Below are 18,990 nucleotides of genomic sequence, written 5' to 3' on the forward strand. Positions count from 1 at the left end.
ACGTCTGTGTTGAGAATAAAAGACTGAACTGAAGCACTTTGAATTGTTTGTACATGAAATGTGCTATACAAATAAATTTGATTTGATTTGATTTGAAGCGCAGTGAGCCAGACCAACAAGTTACAGTGATAGGCCGAGACACCCGTCAATTAATTACTCTTTAAAAAAAAAAATACATCTCCTATGAGCAGTCTTTCCTCGGTACAAGAGTTCTCAAAATAATCATTAAGACGTGCACTGAAGGAGGCAAAACTCACATCAGACACATACGTATTATTGAAGTAACTCAATAACTCACTGAGTGCATCGAAATACAGAGGAGAAAAGATTTTTTAATTGACTGACATTTATTTTCATAGAACCCCAGTCATTTAGAAGGTTCATCGTTATGCAATTCGGTGCTTTTTTTGTGTGCATAAAATCAGATGAGACAAAGCTCAAAATGAACAAAATAACCACTCAGTTGCATTATGGGAGTACGATTAAAGCATTGCATGAATTAAAATAAATGTGAGATGCAAGATAAATGAGGGGGGGTTGTGTGATTGTATCAATAGCTTTGCAAGCTATGTTCATGCATTTAAAACTATTTAGCCAACAGTGGCACTAGGAATAATTTGTAATGTTCATTTAGAGATAAATACATTAAAAAAAAAGACATATTTCATTAGACCAAAACTGTGTGTAAAAAGCATTAGAACAGAAACTTAGAAACACAACATGAGTCATATGGGAGATAATTTCCCATATTTTACAAATAAAGCTTTATGTATGCATAGTTTTAAATGCCATCAGCAGGGTTTACAAGTTTTACATAAAATATAGTACATTTGCACACTCTTAGTTGTCTGCAGAGAGCAAGAGGTAACCATGGGGATGTTGGTAAGGTCATGATTAGGGTCTTTAGTGTTCATGTCAGAGTGGCAGAAAATCCCACCCACCACCCACATGCTTGATCATTATTATAATGCTTTACATCGTTAAATATAAACAGCACAACACAACACACATAAACTCACACCAAAGCATGCACATGCAGAATTGTGATCCACCTCCCACACAGTGCACAAATATTAACATGCCCCACTCAGTAGGAGATGGCGGGGCATGGATCCAGTGTAACATACAAAGTGGAGAAAAAGGGAAACATTAACATAACACCCTAACCCTAACCTCGCCCGTCATCAGCTCCTCCTCACCGCCTCCCTGCTTCCCGATCCACTGCCTCTCTCTAAAGGCTACTCAGTCTAACACGCTTTATAGCAGCAGCTATTAGACACAGAAGCAACAGAGATTAGCTTTGTTTGTATGCCAGGCTTCTACAATGGTCCTGTCATGCAAATATGCCCACACAACCATGTTCTCTGGTTGCTAGCAAAGTGCCCATGTTACACAGCTATCTTGATGTCGTAGTCTCTTTCGCTGTGCCTGCGTTTCCAAACACAAGTTATATCATTATATGAGCTGCTGTAAGCAAGCTCTATCCAACCAGATCTTAGGTTTATTTTACTTAATATTATTACATTACATTTATTAAAACTGATTTTGATAGCACCTTATCAAACACAGAAATGATTGAGATATTGAAAGGCAATAGAAAAGACGCATTTTTAAAAAAAATCATGAACTGCCGTCTATCACTGACAAGTTTCCATCTACAGAATGAGTGAAATGCTCTTTAAAAATGGATACAGTGTAAATAAAACAGATTTGGGTTGCATAGAGGCTTAAACCTAATATATTTTTGGAACAAGATAAGGGGGACACCAACTGTGTGGTGGTCAGTATTCTTGCCCCACAGTAAGATTGTGCATTGTTCTTGGCCCTGTGATGGACTGGTAACCCCTCCAGTGTGTACCCTACCTTTTGCCCAATGGCTGCAGGCTGCTGACCCTGAATTGAACTAGATATAAGCTACTTTAGTCTTCTTCTTCTTCTTTAGAAGTTGGAATGAGAAGCATATTATCTTTTCATTTTAGAAAAAATAGCTGTGTAGATCATTATCAGTGATATCACCGAGATATTTGTTATAGGTATTAGTTTTAGTCCCAAGACTCAGCACTGAGTGCAGGCTTTTTCTGTCTGCTGCTGACAAGAATTATTTCAGTTAAGTCTTATCCTTAGTTTGATGAGGGGAGGTTTTTTTTGCATCCAGCTTTCTCTTCTGCAAAGCAAAAGCACAGAAAGACTACATTGGACCAAAATCATTCGTGACATCTCTGTGTCATATGTATCTCTATGATATCTGATCAAATAGTCAGTAAAGAAGGATGGGCTGAAGGGAAGGCACACAGGAACTGATCCTTGTGTATGTCAAGGCAGTTCTTACAGACTTATTATAACTTCACAATATTGACTATAGACCTGCTGCCTTCCAGGTATGATCTGGATCAACTTAGGTACATCCATAAGGACCCAAATTTTTAAGTTTTCAGTCTATCTCAAAAATAATTTATGATCCATATCATTGAGTACTCCACTAGGTTCTGATAGCACTCAGACTATACAAATCTTTCTTCAATTTAAAATCTTTACCTGAGTAGTTGTTGCTGGACTTTGTTCAATTTAAGATTACAGAGCCAAGTGCCATATAGAGACTACAAATAGGGGCACTGCTGGGTCCCTACTTGGGAAAGACATCCTCTGTTCAGTGTGGCATGAAACAGAGGTGTTAGGTGAGAAAAAGGCTGTCTAATTGTGTGCGCTGTCCTTCACCCTTACCCACTCCCTCTTGTTTGGATAAACCAGTCCAAGGACATGACGTAGGTAGGCACCAAGCAGTCTAGATAGGATGATGTTTGCCTGAACAACATTATGTGGAGAAAAGTCTTTAAGATATTGAAGGGCCTGACATGTTAACAGTCACTACAATGTTGTTTTTTTTCCATTAAGATTTCCTCAGCTTATAGTTTATGTAATTATTACAGCTGAAGTTGTTTTTTTTTGTAGTTAAAATTCTAATAGGACTCATTTAAACTTCCAAATAAAAGAATAACAATTGCTTATGTTCATGGTACACTTAGGATATTAGTAAAATATGATAATACCAATTAAATAAACTGTTGGAGTATATTGTGCTTACACAATGTGTGAGGTTACACATGTGTCCTTGTGTGTGACCGGAATTAAACTGTGTAAGTCTGAAGCTCTGTAAAAGATTACATCATTGGGGTGTGTGGGGCAGAGTGCTCCCATCATTTGTGGAGTTAATATATTCCAGCTGTGGAGCCTCAGTCACTATAATCCCTCTGTTCCCAGCTGAACTTTTTCCTCTCCTGAACAATACAAACGACGGCACGCTTGTAGGCAGTTTGATGTGAGTGTGGATTTTGTATATGCATGTAGGGTAACTATTAAGGCAAAGGACAAACATAAGCAGATTCACAGACTTGAAATACTTCAGCCAACCGGGCCAAGTAGGAAACCACAATCCATTAAAACTGCTGCACACTGCCTTGTAAGCAGTTAGCTTTGCTATAGTTAGACTCCCTGTAGAGCTAGAGGTTGACTCATGGCGGCAGTATTTGATGTGGTGCGGTGCTGCACTGGGTTTACTTGGGAAAACACTCTTCTGTTTCCATGGTAACCACAGCAGGAAGGATGCTGCCACTCAAGAGTGCTAGGTACTCCTAAGACTACCGTTTGGCCCCTGGCACTCACAGAGGAACAAGGGGGACACAAGGTCAAACTCATTCTATGCCTGCAGTCTCCATAGTTGCACTGATGTGTTGCAGAGGTGGAGAAAGATCATCGACTGCACTGAAAAGAAGCACTCAAAAACCTCAGCAGCTGAAGACAAATACAGTCAGGAGGAGAATTCAGAAGGCTACAAGTGGGGAATATTTTTAGATTTAGATTTTTGTGTTTCAATTTGGCTTATTGTGCCAATATCTTTGCAACGGTTGTTCAGGTGATAGGTGGTAAAAAAAAGAGAAAAGAATAAGATAATGAAGAGACATGCAGCTTTAAGATATCACCGTCAATGTGCAGTGACTATCTTATCTAACACTCTCAAACAATATCCCATCACCGGTGATCGTTTCAAAGTCATTCTGCTATTCTCAGTAAAACCTCACCAGGCAGATGCCACACCACAAAACACAAACTCACACAAACAGGAAGACAGATCAGGTGTAAACTGAGTATGTTTCTACTTCTTTTCTTTTTTCAACATGATTCCTTTTTCAGTGATGTTTCAGGTGAGTTTATGGACATATTGTATCACCCGGCATGCTGTGCTGCAGCCTTGGTGCAATAATACTAAGAAATAATGTGTTTATGACTTTTTGAATGTGTGTTTTTGAGTCTAATAATGGTCCTCAAGAAAAATGAGTTTTCAAAGAATCATCTGTCTAAAATGGGCTTCTTTTGATTTTGTTTCTGTACCTTCTGTTTGTAGTCAACTAAATAAATTATGAGTGCCTGTTCAGTTGCAAAAAAAGCTCCTTTTTACGAAAGTGTAAAATTATAAAACAATGTGATAATGTGGATATGAAGAAGTATTAATCAAATATGTGATCTTAATCTTATCTCGTAATCCTACAATTGCGAGATAAATGGATCAGACTGCAGAAAAAAACCAGGAAGACAGTGTCTACTGTTGAAGTCGTAGTGGTTCTGAGTGGAGCTCTTGCCTGGAGGAGGTAACAGGAAGAGCGAAGCTACAGCACAGTGCCAATGCCATCTAGTGCTGAGGACTCAACACAGCAGCATGTGTGGATAAAGACAATGTGCCCTCCTCTATGCCAGTCTTCTCACCTCTGTATAATTATCGCTCCTTTTTTTCTTTAAAGAATTGCCGCCAGGAGGCGCTGTGCACCAGAGATACTATCTTTTCTTCTGGCAGCTGGTTTGTTTAGAGAAGGAAGCTATTAAAATGTCTTTAACTAGAACTATAGTCCTGAGGCAGGAGGGATGTTGGGGGAAGGGGCAAGCGAGGGGAGATGAGATGAAAAATATGGTAGAGGGGCAGTAAGTCAGGAACAACTGCTGGGAAAAGAGGGGCATTTTGAGAAATTTCCATTCATTCTCTTTAGATTCACTTCCCACTTGAAATCAAAACCAAAACTTGGAACAGAAAAGGGCAAAACACCAACGAAGCTCAACTCTATTTACCATCTACTCATATCACACTAAGAACTGTAGAAATGTTTTTCACTTTTCATATACAAATATACAAGAACCTCTGTTTATTCATGTGACATTTAAACAAACCAGCTTATACAGAATCAGCTGGCAAATGAGATCAAATAGTGCTTGACAGAGGATTCCATTCAGGTGTGAGTGGAAGAAAAATTAATCTGTGGCCATAAACTATATGTAAAGTGAATAATTTCCTATAAAAAAAATGTATATACTTGTTTAAATATTCGTATTTTTGTTTGTTTGTATTTTTTGTTGTTGTCGTTGTAATATGGAATAAAGCTGGCTTACTATATATGGCAAACCTGTCTCAAGTCCACATCAGTTTTGCAAGGGCAGTAAGCCACCAGGATCTTGACACTTCATCAAAATATAAATAAGCACCATTTACATTTCTAAATAATATTGCTGCAACTATCCTAATGTTTCCTTATGTACCACTTCTGCAAGCTGAGTGTTCATGGAGGTAACTACAAAAACAGCATGTACCTGTCCACCTGTCTGATTTGCTTCGACCTCAACTCATTGACTCCAACATGCATAAATATGCATCATTAAAGAAAAAAGAAATCCAACCTCTGAGAAATGAAAAGCAGGCACATAGAGAGCAGCAGTAACACAAACAATATCACAGTACTGGTGCCTCATTAATTCAGTCTCCGACGTGGCATCTCTCCACATCTCCCCGTTGTTCTCTCCCCCCTAACCTCCCCACTTTTGTCCTGTCTCAGGACTCAATGCAGATGGCGGAAGTCACCGGCTTCAAATGTACTCTACAGTAAACATTTGCAAAAGTATCCATCTTCTGTGAAGTTGCAAATACACACATATACACCTTTTTTCCATCTGGACAACAGAGGCTTATGTTTTTTGAATGAATCACTGCATTCCTGGACCACTGACACTAGGAAACCCTAACTGCTCCTCAAACAATTATCCCAAATGATTTCTGTTTCCTGTAACTCTGCTAGCTTGAAAAATGTGTCCTTAACCTGAACTTGGCATATTCATCCTAAACCAGGCCCAAGCCAATATTTACTTTTATGCAGTCATGCCAGTAGTACACACCAGTACAATGGATACTGTAGTAATAAACTGCTACAGTTATGAGCATTAAGAGCAATAATCTCAGCTTGATTCTGGACAGCGTTTTTTCCATCTACATAGTCACTGTAATAAAAGAAAAGCCTTGCTTAAACGCTTACTTTGCAATAAATCATTCAGTCATGACACCTACATATGACACCTACACAAAGCCTACATGTAACCTCTGTGTAACCTCCACATCAGCGCTAACAATCTACCAGACGCCCACTCAGCACTGCTCCTTCTCCCTGAGGTCCCAGTTTAGACTGAGGACGCAGCTGCCCCAAAGACTTTTCCTCATGCTCATTATATGTATCATCCTCCTTTACCTTTTCCCTCCTCCTCCAACCCCCCATCTGCTATCATACAGACTCAAAATCTCTCCTCCACCCTCCCACTGCCTCCCCTTCATGCTTTCTTCCTATTTCTTTAGCAGATCCCCTATCGGCTCCATGTGACATTTAAGGCACCCTAAAATTGAGGTACAGCACGCACACAAAAAGATAAAGGGCAAGACATAAAATACTGAGACAATGCAAACATAGAGCAAACCTGTAAATCAAGGATAGGAGAACATTCTTACAGATTCCTGCCCTCTGACATAATCACTATACGGTTTCCTCACCTTTTACTACCTTCAGTTTTTGAGCATTTTGGCTCTGGGCTATGCTGGAAGACATGTGTCATAGTGACACCTCTTTGTGTTAGTCAATAGGAATAACAATGGGATTTTGACACTAATTGATCTCTAAATCTGTTAAATGGCTAAACATCCGCTGGCTGTCGCATATATACGATAAATGGAGGACCACACTGACCATTGCAGCCTTAAGAGTCATAATAACTATAAAGACTTAATCTGAGGTTGAACCACTGTGAAGTTTTATCTGTTTACTACTGAGGACACTAGCTACCACTGGCACTCTTGGGTGGAATAAAGCATTACATTGCATAAGGGTATTTAGAAATCACAATGGCAGGGTTGTCTTTACCAAACAAAAAAACTGAGATGAGCTCTTAAACTTGTGCCAGCAGAGGTTAATCTCTACAGTTGAAACTGACAGCTGAGCTGAGAAAGATGGCGGCTATGAGTAATGTGAAGAATGTTACAGATCTAACAAACAAGAGCACTGTATGGTTTAATCCCTCCCTATTATAATGATGAGCCAACTTCTATTGAGTATTAAGTGTGAGGTTGATGTCATGCCATGTTGATTTTAGTTTGTAATTTTGATAGGTTTTTTTTTTTCAGTTTTTTATCCCCCTATATGCCATATAGTTAGGATTCTGCTTGCATTAAGGCTGTTTTTACAGCAGAGACCCTCTGTACTAATCTTCAGGATTGTGTTTCTATGCATACACTCAAAAACATAGTCTTAGTCCACATAACAAAATGCTGAACATGTCTGTTTATTGATAATAATAATATATAATGTATATACTTTTTTTTTTTTTTTTTTTTTTAATGAACACAGAGTTGGATGTATTCTGAAGCAATATGATTGTTTTACTTGAGGTCCAAGTAAAGCACATTCAGGGGGGGTCCTAACACCAGCTCAGAGGATCAGATTTATGCTTGTTGGATTGGAGGGCCAAGTTAACAATTCCATACCGAGGCAGTTATGATCTGTATGTGCATGTAATTACCAGGGATTCACTGATTGTGAAATTCTGAGATAATACCAAAGTTAAAAAGAATAATCTGGCTGGTGATCAACAGCTGATACCTAATGTTTTACCATCCTATAATGCCAGGGGAAAGGTAAACATGCTTCATGAAAATAACTGAACAGTAGTTTTTAATCTTTCATTATACTTTCTCTCAAATCTATGCACACAAATGTGTCGTCAAACTTGTAAAAGCAACTCTCATATAAAAATGACCTTAAAGTAAAAATAAATAAATAAATGAAAATAACTGTTTCAAAAGACTTCAACCTGTTACCATTACCAACTTTTTTAGTGCTTTGCGTTCCCCTGTTTGCTAATAGGCTGAGTGCAGCCAACATGCTGTGTATGAGGGGAATGACGATATATACGAGCTGATACCAATGTTAGATCAATCTATCTGCGCATCCTTACTGGGATAACACACACTGTGTTGGAATAGCAGACTGTGGATTGATTCTGTGAAGAGTCAACACCACATCGGCAGAGATAAGAGAGCCACGTACCCACCAAGAGAACAGATATTAGAGGCGCAATGATGATCAGTGGACACTCACTGGACTGATTTTGTAAAGTGCCATAATGATAGATATCTAAGGATAACCAGGAGCATATCTCACCTGGTAGTTTTACAAACTTTCAGCAAAGATATGCTGTCGGATTAACAGATCCACTGCTTCCACAGTTTATTAAAGCTGGCTAAACTTGGCTCTTCCTGACACAATAACCAGGAGGAATTAAATGGTGAAAAGGGATTATCAATGGTCTAGCGGCGTTGATCAAAGCCAACAAGGAAAAGGTAGAAAACAGATTAAATAGGGATAAAAAGCTCCCAGCAGATTAGATTCAATAAAAACTTCTCTTTGATTTATAATTTATTGACTTTGGCATCTGACATTTTATTTACATCCTGTACAGTTAGGTTGCTCCTGTGCTCTGTCTCATCCAGTCCAGCTGCTGAATACAGTTAATGAGGGAAAGTCCACGTCTCGTATCACAGCCAAGAAGTGCGTATTAGCATGAGATCTTGTGCGAGGGTAGCAGAGCATGGGGGTCGGACAGCGATGGCAGCAGCATATTCAGGCCTCCTACTCTGGAATGTAGTATGAGGGAGAGAGACAAGACTGCAATTCACTCGCAGAGTCACTGAGCTATTCTTAGTCCAGTATGTGAAGTGGACCCCCACAACCGCTGCATCACCCCCTCCGACAGAACTGTGAAAAGAGTCTGGATGGACAAGTGGACGGTGAGTTCTATGAAGGCAGGGCGGTGAGGCTGGATGAGGAGCTTTAGAGAAAGAGAAAGTGAATAAAAGTTCAGCTTCAGTGATGCAAAGCCTAGTCAGCTAAGTCTAAATGGAGCAGTTCACTGGCTCTGAAGCCTCATCCAAAGAGCCTATTGTGAACGTACATTAGCACAATGCATGGAGCCCCTGGGACCTCTCTCACTCTGTGTCACTCCTCCTCTCATGTGACCTCTCACAAACGCCACCATACACACAGGCACACACTTTCTTTCTACTCAGATATCCCACGTGGACATAACAAATTTTTCACCTCCTTTTAATACAATTCAACAAATGGGAATTTGACACTACAAAGCAATAGCTAAAAGAATGGGGGAAAAAAAAAAAAGGTAATTTCCTGTGCTGACACCCAGCACACAAACTACTGACATCACTGTGCAGTACATCAAGCGGGGCTCAAACAGTGGGGGAATTCAGCAGTTTCAATAGTGACAGTGAGAGGCTAAGATTTTTTTTTTTCTACTTTCTCTTTGCTTTTATTTGTCTGTGCTTTCTGAATGAGTCATTGAGAATATCAGGTCCACCACGCACCAAGGCCTGGCAGTGCAAGCCCCCTCTACTTTTGGGCAAGCATGGCTAATTTGTGCGAAGCTCATTCTTAACAAATGTCAAAGACCTACTCATTTTTCCCAGTGCATTGTGCTCATACATATACACATGTATATACATGCGCATAAGAAAGAGAGACAGAGAGAGAGAGATCTATCTATATATATATATATATATATATATATATATAGATAGATATATATATATAGATAGATATATATACACACATATGCATGTACCATATGGTAGCAAATAGAGAAGCAAACAGCAACATGAAGGTTGAAACAGAGTCGGAAGAAGATGGGGAAATGTGTGAGTTTTAACAGGAAGAAGAGAATAAATACATGTCACCCTGCTGATAAAACATCTAAAATGATATGAACAAGCATGACAAGAGGTGCCAGAAAAACCTACACAACTCAGCAATGCTGTGCTGTGCTGAGTTGTTCAAAGATCAGAAATGTGTCAGGGACAGGACGAGCATAACATCCTGTTTCACATTATCAGAGCATGCACAAATAAAATCTATGAGGTTACACACTGAGAATCTGGTTTGACACACTATATGGAGCTCGATTTTTCATGCACGCAAACTGAAGTGGAGAGGTGCATACAAAGTGAGGTGCCACTTTGACTCATCCTTTGCATTTGTTGATGTGCTGTAGGTAATGAAACACTGAGCATAAGAAGTGATAGACAGACAAACATACACATCTGGATAAGCATCCGGAATGTTCTGTGCTCACCTTTAATCCCAGTTACAGCCATGTCCTGCAGCTGCATCATGTATATTTGGCAAACTTGTATACTCATAGTCTTTTTATTTTTTTGTCAGGGAGGAGGTGCAGATTTTAAATTGTAACTAAACTACTCATTATGGAAAAGTCATATCAGCATACTATCAAATTATTAGAACTTTTTTCTTGTAGCCAGTTTTATTCTAGGTGTCTTCAAATGAACTTTCATTGTCATTACTTCTGATTTAGCTCTTAATATGTGTCTTTTGAGAATCATGACAGAACATTTAACAGCTAAATTGGTCCAAAGTACAAAATAGTACCATTTCTACCAAAAAGGGTTAAAAATTGGACCATTTTTCTTACTCTGCTCCCTGCAGACATACAGCTTACGACCATTCCACACAACATAGTTCCTTACTTTTCTACTTTGCTCTCAAGTGTAGATAGCTAGGGGTCAACTGTTAAAAAAAATACATGATTAGGGTTAGAATTAACATCAGTTAGGTTTAGGTGCTAAAAACTCCATGTTTAGAGTTAGACAAATATACTTAGTTAAGCTTACACATTTTATTATTGAGGGTTGATAACGTTGCCCATCAAAAAACAATGACTTTTGGAATATGCTGCCATCTAAAAGTTTAGAACAGTTTCTAAAGTTTATAATAAGACTGTCACACTACAAACTTTTGAAAATGTGGACAAGAGTATCTATTTTTCTTGTTTCACTGGGTCCTTCGGGGCATGACTCATGTTTTAGGCTGGGTTCTATCTTTGTTAATCAGTCTTATCAGGGTGTACTTCATGAAACTGTCCGACAGTGGCAGCCATCAACCCAGAGGCATCTTGTTTTCTTGTCAGTTTCTCAACAGGACGATCTTGTACTCTACATTAGCAACCCTCATTAAATACCGCAAGACATTTGTTTTGTGAACTATAGTGTTCCAAAAACATTTTTACTGCATGACTGACTATGATCTCAAATATTTTCCTGGAGAATTCAGCGCTAGTGGCCCTTTTTTGGAAAGTTGCTTGACAGGAAATGAGGGCAGAGAGAGGAGGGGATGACATGCGGCAAAGGGACCCTAACCGGGACTCAAACCCCGGGGTGGCTGTGTTGTGGAGCTTTAGCTTCTGTACATGGGGCACCTACTGAACCAGTTGAGCTACACCGCACCCCAAGAGAATTATTGTTCTAATCCATGAATGGTGGCGGACCACTGAAGCCAAAACTCCTGATAACTATTCTTTCATTTCCAACTTTTATGATCCGTTCAGGCAAAGTCCAAAAGCTCCTCTCAGGATTGTTCTTGCTGGAAGAGTGTCTTTTTTTCTCACACTTATTTATACGGTTCCATGATACAGCTGAATTATGATTTCCAAAACCCAAACTTATGTACGAAAAAAACCTTATTGGCATTCAGGCAAGGAAGTGTTGTCTCTGCTGATTTGTGGGGTAGCCTTATGTCAGACTCTATGGGGAAAAGGCCAACAGCATAGTTGCTGCAGTGCTGTGAAATCAACTTTCCTGAACAACTGGACCACTTACATCAATGTCCACAGGGGCTGGAGAAGTTGGTAGCATTCATTCTTGTAGAAACAGCAGATAAACAAATGTAAGACACCAAGGCATGTGAAAACATTTTGTGAAAAAAATACTAATTACAATTACAGATAAAGAACAAACTTAGGATGGCGTGTTTATAGGACAGCGAGTTATCTGTAGTAGAGGTTCAGTAAAAAGTCTTCTGGGACAGATGACAAAGATATAGAATCTTTCTCTTCCTCTTCTCACCCCTTTTCCCATAATTTTCTCACTGGATTTCCCCTCTTTATGGTCTAGCTATCTGAAATGATTAAGATAGGTGATGTCTGGCCCAATAATAACTTATTTCTGATTCTGTTTTACCTTCCCCTGCCCGAAAGTAATAAGTGGTGGGTGGCAGAAATGCCAGGATCTGCAAATAATAAATGTCTGCCAATTGAGAAAGGTTATAATCTGAGCAGTAATTTTAGAATGAATAAGAAAGACAGTGGAAGAAAGCACTAAATACGATAAAAGATGTAGTTGAAGATCAGCAAGCTTTTGTGGGCTGTGAATTACAGGTGCAACTAAAAGAATGAGTCTCATTCAAGAACCGCCACACCAATGAATAAATGTGACATACGGAGGACTAGGCATGGGAGCAGAGGAGTGTTGAAAGAGAGATACTGTTATAAACTAGGAAGGAAAAAGATAAGATATGCATGTGAGGAATGACAGGAGCACTTTCTGTTAGAATTCCACCTTAATTGACCAATCATTGTTGCTGTGGTAACAAAAGAATGGCAGCTGGAGAGTAATAACTGGTCATTTAACCAGTTTCTATCCAATGAGACAATTGATTTTTTTGGGATTTTCAGTTGGACTAACAGACATCAGTCAGGCGTATTAGCTGGTGCTGCATGCTGTTTGCGGTCAATCAACATACTCTTGACAGGCTCAGACAGATTGACCAAAAATGGTGAAAAAAAAAAACCATATGCTAGATTTTTACCATAGCTTAATGGTTGGTTGGTTGTTCAGAACACCCCCAAGCACAACACAGATACAATCACACGCAAAGACACGCACACACACATAGAGCCATGTATGCTGGATAAATAGGCAGGTCAACAGTCGCTCACAACGCACCCCGGGCAGTCGACGCAGTGCTTCATGTCTACCAAGAGTGCCCCCGACCAACAAATGTGTGCCTCACACTGGTTAACATACATTTTAAAATCAGACAAACATATATGCCTCGTTAGGGTATTGAAATAGAGGCAGAGACACAGTACAGAGCATGACCGATATAGAAGCCAAAAAATAAATGATATAAAGTAAAAAAAAGGCTGATGTACATACAATTAAGATAAAGCAGAAAAAATGTAAAAATTACAAGCTGAAGGGAAGTCAGTGAACTATAATAAGAACTATTTCACGATTTCAGAACTTCTACCAAACGCTCTGAGTTGCACAAATAAAGTAAATCTACAGGAAGTGGAAGCACTTGAGGCTGAACCAAACTGTGGCCTTCTTTCTGCCACAGCACGAGGATGTGTTATCACTTTTAAGCAATTTGTCAAACTGATCTGGTGATTAGTTTTAAGAGGAAAAGAAAACAAACATGAGCGTGGATGTGAATTGCATTGGTGGACGACCACATTAACACGAGGGCTTCACATTTTTCAGCTTATAAACTATGAGACCCTTACACAGTACTTTCAGCTTATCACCAATACAGTCCACAGGTTTAAAGACAGATGAGTACCATATAAGAAGTTATTCTGGCAGTTAAAAGACAGACCATGGTGGCAGATTCCTTTTGGATGTCACTAAGACGTTTTCAAAATGAAACAGCTTAAATTAAACTGACAGTTGTAATCAGACTAAAATACATCATTAAAGGCAAAGCGTTGAGACGTCTGTGGAAAGTGTTCATCATGAACAGCAACAACATATCTCTATCCAATGATTTGTAGTCAAAAAGCTATAAGGGAAAAAACCACCCAAATAATGGATGTACATCTTACGACCCTCACAACTGTATGACAGGGTCATTTCTAGGATTGGACATCAGACACTTGTTTGTAACAAAATGCCCAAAGACTGGAACTGGGCACCACTAATGGTCAATATGTGACCAGGCCTAAAGCTAGTGGTGCCATAAGGACACCAAGAATGCCAAGAGCAAAAAGTGGCATTATCTGCCAATGGGAACACAGGACCATAATGATGTAACACCAAAAACTGGACACCGTGTTAACAGGCATGAGCAGACATATGGCCTAAAGAGTGAGGGTGAGTGCATACAGGCGACCTTGTCCTACTGGGGAAACAAACTGAGCTGCAGTGATGCCAGGGTGGGCTTGCTGGCCACAGTCTCTCGCTGTGTGGTTGGTGTGGCTGGCATCTTGGAGGCATGGTACGACATGTGGCGCATCCCAGCAGGCAGCCGGACTCACAACAAGAATGACACTAGTGTCTACACTGCTCTGCTGCTCACTTCTACTGAGAGCCATGATCAATGCTCCCAATGGCCCAAAACACAGAGGACATTGTTGTTGAGATGTTTTAAATAATGCATTTTAGCAATGTTTAATATCGTGTCAGCCTTGTATCTTCTACAAAGAACATATTACGCGACTGTCAGTCTGTTTTTGGATTTAATATCGTTATTATATAGCGTAAAGAAGCTCAGTGTCAGCCAGACTCTAAAACACAATGTAATGGAAGATCCAGTGGTCACTGAAGCAAAAAATGTTTTCTTTTTTGCCGGCATTTACTCGTTTTTACGTCTCCTTTCATGGATCTGCTCCTCCAAGCTCCCTGCATATTTGAGGATGGGTGGGCCAACCACTCTGAGAAACACTCCCAGAGCAGTGATTGCTTTCACAGAGCTGCTCATCAGAGGAAAAATGCAGCCACGCACCAGGGGGATTAACCAGGTAATCATGTAAGCTGTGCACACACACAAGCACAGATACTTTTACACATGTACCCAAGTAACTGATCTAACCTCAGCGGGGACCCTAACAGAGCAGTGGGACAGCAAGCACCACAGGCAAAAAAGGGTCTTGCATTCAACTTAAATGTAAAGAAAACAGTCAGGCATGGAGAGAAGGGGAGCAAAGTCAGACAGAAGGGGGTGACATTAAGTGAATGAATAAAACTGGTGACTATGAAAAGAGACGGGGTCATAGAGTGAGAGTCTTAACGCTTCAGTGAATGTTATGCCATAGGGCCTGTTTCTGCTGACCTGCTTTCTTTCAACCAACAAAAGCTGAGCATTAACACACTCACAAAAAAACGTCCACACACGTGTATGTGGAGACTTACACACCAACTTAACCAAAGCCTGTTCCCAAGAGCGTTACATGCATATCCACACACATGCTGCTGTGCAGTTTTGTCTCCACATCTATGCACCCTCCGCCTGTGCATATTCACATTTAAGCATAAAGTAAAAGGTTTTACACCAACTAAAAAAGCAAGTCACAACTGGAGGGTGACAAAGAAAAAAAAGCAGGTGTTTTTGAGCACACTGGTGTTGCTGACAATATTAGTCATGGTTTCCATTTCAGTTCTCTATTCTAGTCAACAGAATCACTTGTCACAAATTGTTGCCTATTCTGGTGAATTCTGCACAACAACTTACAGTTTGCACTGTGATATTCATTCTGATTATGGGTCATAGTGTGCCAAAATTTGCAGGAAAAGGTTTCCACTTGGTTATCTAATCAATTACATATTATTCATCTGATTCTCTAGAAAATGTGTATACTGGCGACAAATCAAAGGAAAAAACGAGCAACATGAAGTATCCTTTTTAAGTGTAGCCAGAACATTGGGGTGGGGGGGGGGTTGACAAGAAGATCATACAACATCTCCTTTGATGTTCTATTGGTTGGACATATAGTGACTGCAGTACTCACAACTAATGACTCAGATCATCTTCTTATTCAACAAACTATTCAGTTATGCCTTGCCAATCACATGGGATGGGGGCATTGTCACTAACCTGGAGGAGTCTACTCCCATTGCTGACAATTCAGAGGAAAAGGATCACTCAGAACAATTTAGTAAGGATTGGCAAATACCTTTCCCTCTAAAGTCAGCCCAAACTATAAGAGCAAAATGCCACCCGCTACACAGAAATTTCACTGGACCCGCTCACTGTAAGGCTTAAGCTTTTTGCTTAAGCTTTTTTGTTTGTTTTTTTTGTAATCAGGTCATCTTAAATTAAAAAAAAATGCCTCGTGCAAAGCAAGTGGGAAAACTATATCTACTAAAGAACATTTGAACCAAAATATGAATCTGAACATAAACATATTCAAGAGCAAACCAGGATTTTTCAAACAGATAGATTCAATACTTCAAAGAAGGCAAAGCACAGATGTTATCAGTATTATCGTCACTGTCTCCTTTCTGTTTAACCGAGCCAAAATGAAGATCACCTCAGATGGTGTAGACTCCCATTACATGTAGAACAATGTGTAGAATCAGCACTGACATTGTAATAGTCATATCACAAGACATGAGATGTCAAGTAAAGCAAATCATCACCAACATGTCCTCACAGCTTCATGGCTACAACATCTCTGCTGCTTGTTACAAAGCAAACTCAGACAGCATTGACCTCAGACGTCTGTCTCGTATGAAATAATGTAATATGAATGAATCTCTTGGTTTTTTTCTGTTGCTTAAAAATCTGGGTTTTCTGCAAACGAATAGCATGTAGGCGCTAAAGTAAAATAAGCAGTAAAACAAAGCTAAACCTGAATAGCATCCAAAACATCAAATCCTGATACACGGGATTGACAATAGCCTGAAAAAAGACAGAATAGATTTTCTGAACACAGAGTTGTCTTTGTAAACCAACCATTCAATAAAAATGTTGTCCTCTGATTATATTTTAGAGATGTCATCAATGCACTCAATGACCTTTGTGTTTGGTGCGTTCAAACTAATTTCCATTGCATTTATGTTTATGGTTCACACTGTACCATAACTCCCGCATTTCTTCATATCAATATGTACTAATGTGACAATTTAATTCATAAGGTACCGATGGGCAGAACCACTGCTGCACACCACAAACAGATGCAAGCTTGCCAGAAAATGTCAGTATCGTGCCAGACTTTTTTCAACCTAACAGATAATGTTCATGTTTGATGCCCTAAATGATGAGTTTTTCAGGTGCCTGGTGTTTCAGGCAGACAGACGTGTTCAGTCAGTAAAAATCTCCTTTTTTTTAGGAGACCAAATATCTAGCTGCTCAGGGAAAATGTTTATTTTTCAAGGAGAAGCTGTAGACACTGAAAAAGCCTTTCATTCATTGTGAGTAGCACAATTATTCAAATCCTGTCCTCTGCCATGCAATATTAGATTATCCCTCTTCAGTACAACCAATTCTCACTACGCACGCTGTAATACGTCTGTCCCACTGACACACTAACAGCGAAGTGAAGAGGATGTGGAGTAGAACCAAAAAGAAGAGGAGTGACCTTTCTCTGTGCTACTCTCCATAGAGCTGACACGCACGTACATACGCGCGCCCGCAAAAAGGTAGAATATCTGTCGTCTGCCAGTTGAATAAAAAAAAAACATCATCACAACACAAATCCTTCTCCTTTCTCCTTTCTGTACGTGTCCTTGTGTCCCACAATCTTTTTTCCTCCCCTGGATTATCCCTTCTCCTTCCACAATGTTATCTGTCAATCAGAGCCTCTCAGTATAAAGCGTGACACACCCACTGAGGCATATATTTCACATTCCACAATAACAGAACAGCCTGACAATATAATTCGTCGAAAATGAAGCCAGTGGTCGAGCCCCCTCCCAGTCAACCCCCCTAGTCTTTCCCGACTTGTTTTTTTTACACCACTGGGCAGATGTAAACCGCTGCATGTCAAGCCGCATCATACTGACCTACAACCAAGCCGCTGATTTGCTGCATTTAATTCATTTTTCCCCCCCAAGATATCGTGAAATGAACTCCAACCCACAGTATGATGTTACAGGCTCTACGACTTTACAGTCACATCTCCAGCCAATATCCGCGGTTTATCATGTGGTGGAATTAAATGCGTTGATTCCTGCTCGTGCTGTAAAACGATCAATTTCAGTTGTAGCCCCTTGAATTGTTCCCACTGCAGGATCAATAGAGCCGAACAGCACTGCTGCACCACTGCACGGAAAGATGCAACATGAATGTCAATGCCGGGTTTGCTCCAGCTTACGATGCAGTGGTGCGGCTGCTGCAGATCATTCCGAATCAAACGCACTTAGATTTGACTTCTATGGGCTGGACGTCTCGAGGTCTTAAAATAAGAGCGTTTTTGAAGCTTCAGCCGACAGGTGGTGATGCGTTTTTTTTTTCACTGCCAACAGACATATGCTTTTTTTTTTTCCCCAGTCCACACAGGTCCACTCACCGTCACTGCGGAGTGTCTGACTGCGTTGCACGCCGTCTGCCGTATCTCCGCCGCGCTCCCCGGTTTCAGCAGGTTCTTGGTGAATCTCCGGGTCGATTCGGCTGCCATCTCCTCATCTGAGCGGTCCCTGCGCGCAATTCAGCCAAGTTATCTCTGCAACAGTCAGTCCCTGGCCCTCGCTCCTAACATGAGCCTACCGTGCTCTGTTTACACACACACACGCCTCGCGCACACGGAGGCTCACACACGCAAAGCGAGCAGAGTATACTGATGACGTCAAGTTAGTTTGGATCTAAGATGTTACGTATGGCTGTGACTTTCAAATTAAAATCATATCTACGAGCCAGCATTGAATAGCTCGTTCAGTATGAGAGGTGCTTTAATTTTGAAGGGAAACACAAATTCCAGCGCATGTCTTCCTTCAGCCTGATGTTGTACAGGAAGCACGTAATTTTCATAGTGTTGCAGATGACCTCAGTTCTAAGACGTATTCAACATAGGCTTCTTTTTGTATTTTAACACTGTTGAAACGGAATTAGTGTA

The 18,990-nt window shown here is 40.2% G+C and overlaps 1 protein-coding gene across 1 annotated transcript in view; it reads right to left on the reverse strand.

Annotated features, from left to right (window-relative positions):
- The window catches only part of dock10 (dedicator of cytokinesis 10), a 59,871-nt gene extending 41,180 nt beyond the window's left edge, over window positions 1–18,691 (reverse strand). The window contains exon 1 of the mRNA XM_075473444.1: window positions 18,448–18,691. Coding sequence (XP_075329559.1) covers window positions 18,448–18,555 — 108 coding nt within the window. The 5' untranslated portion in view covers window positions 18,556–18,691. The remainder of the gene's footprint in view (window positions 1–18,447) is intronic.
- Between the last annotated feature and the right edge of the window lie 299 nt (window positions 18,692–18,990).

The sequence above is a fragment of the Odontesthes bonariensis genome, chromosome 9 (assembly GCF_027942865.1).
Source record: "Odontesthes bonariensis isolate fOdoBon6 chromosome 9, fOdoBon6.hap1, whole genome shotgun sequence".
Classification (NCBI taxonomy): Eukaryota; Metazoa; Chordata; class Actinopteri; order Atheriniformes; family Atherinopsidae; genus Odontesthes; species Odontesthes bonariensis.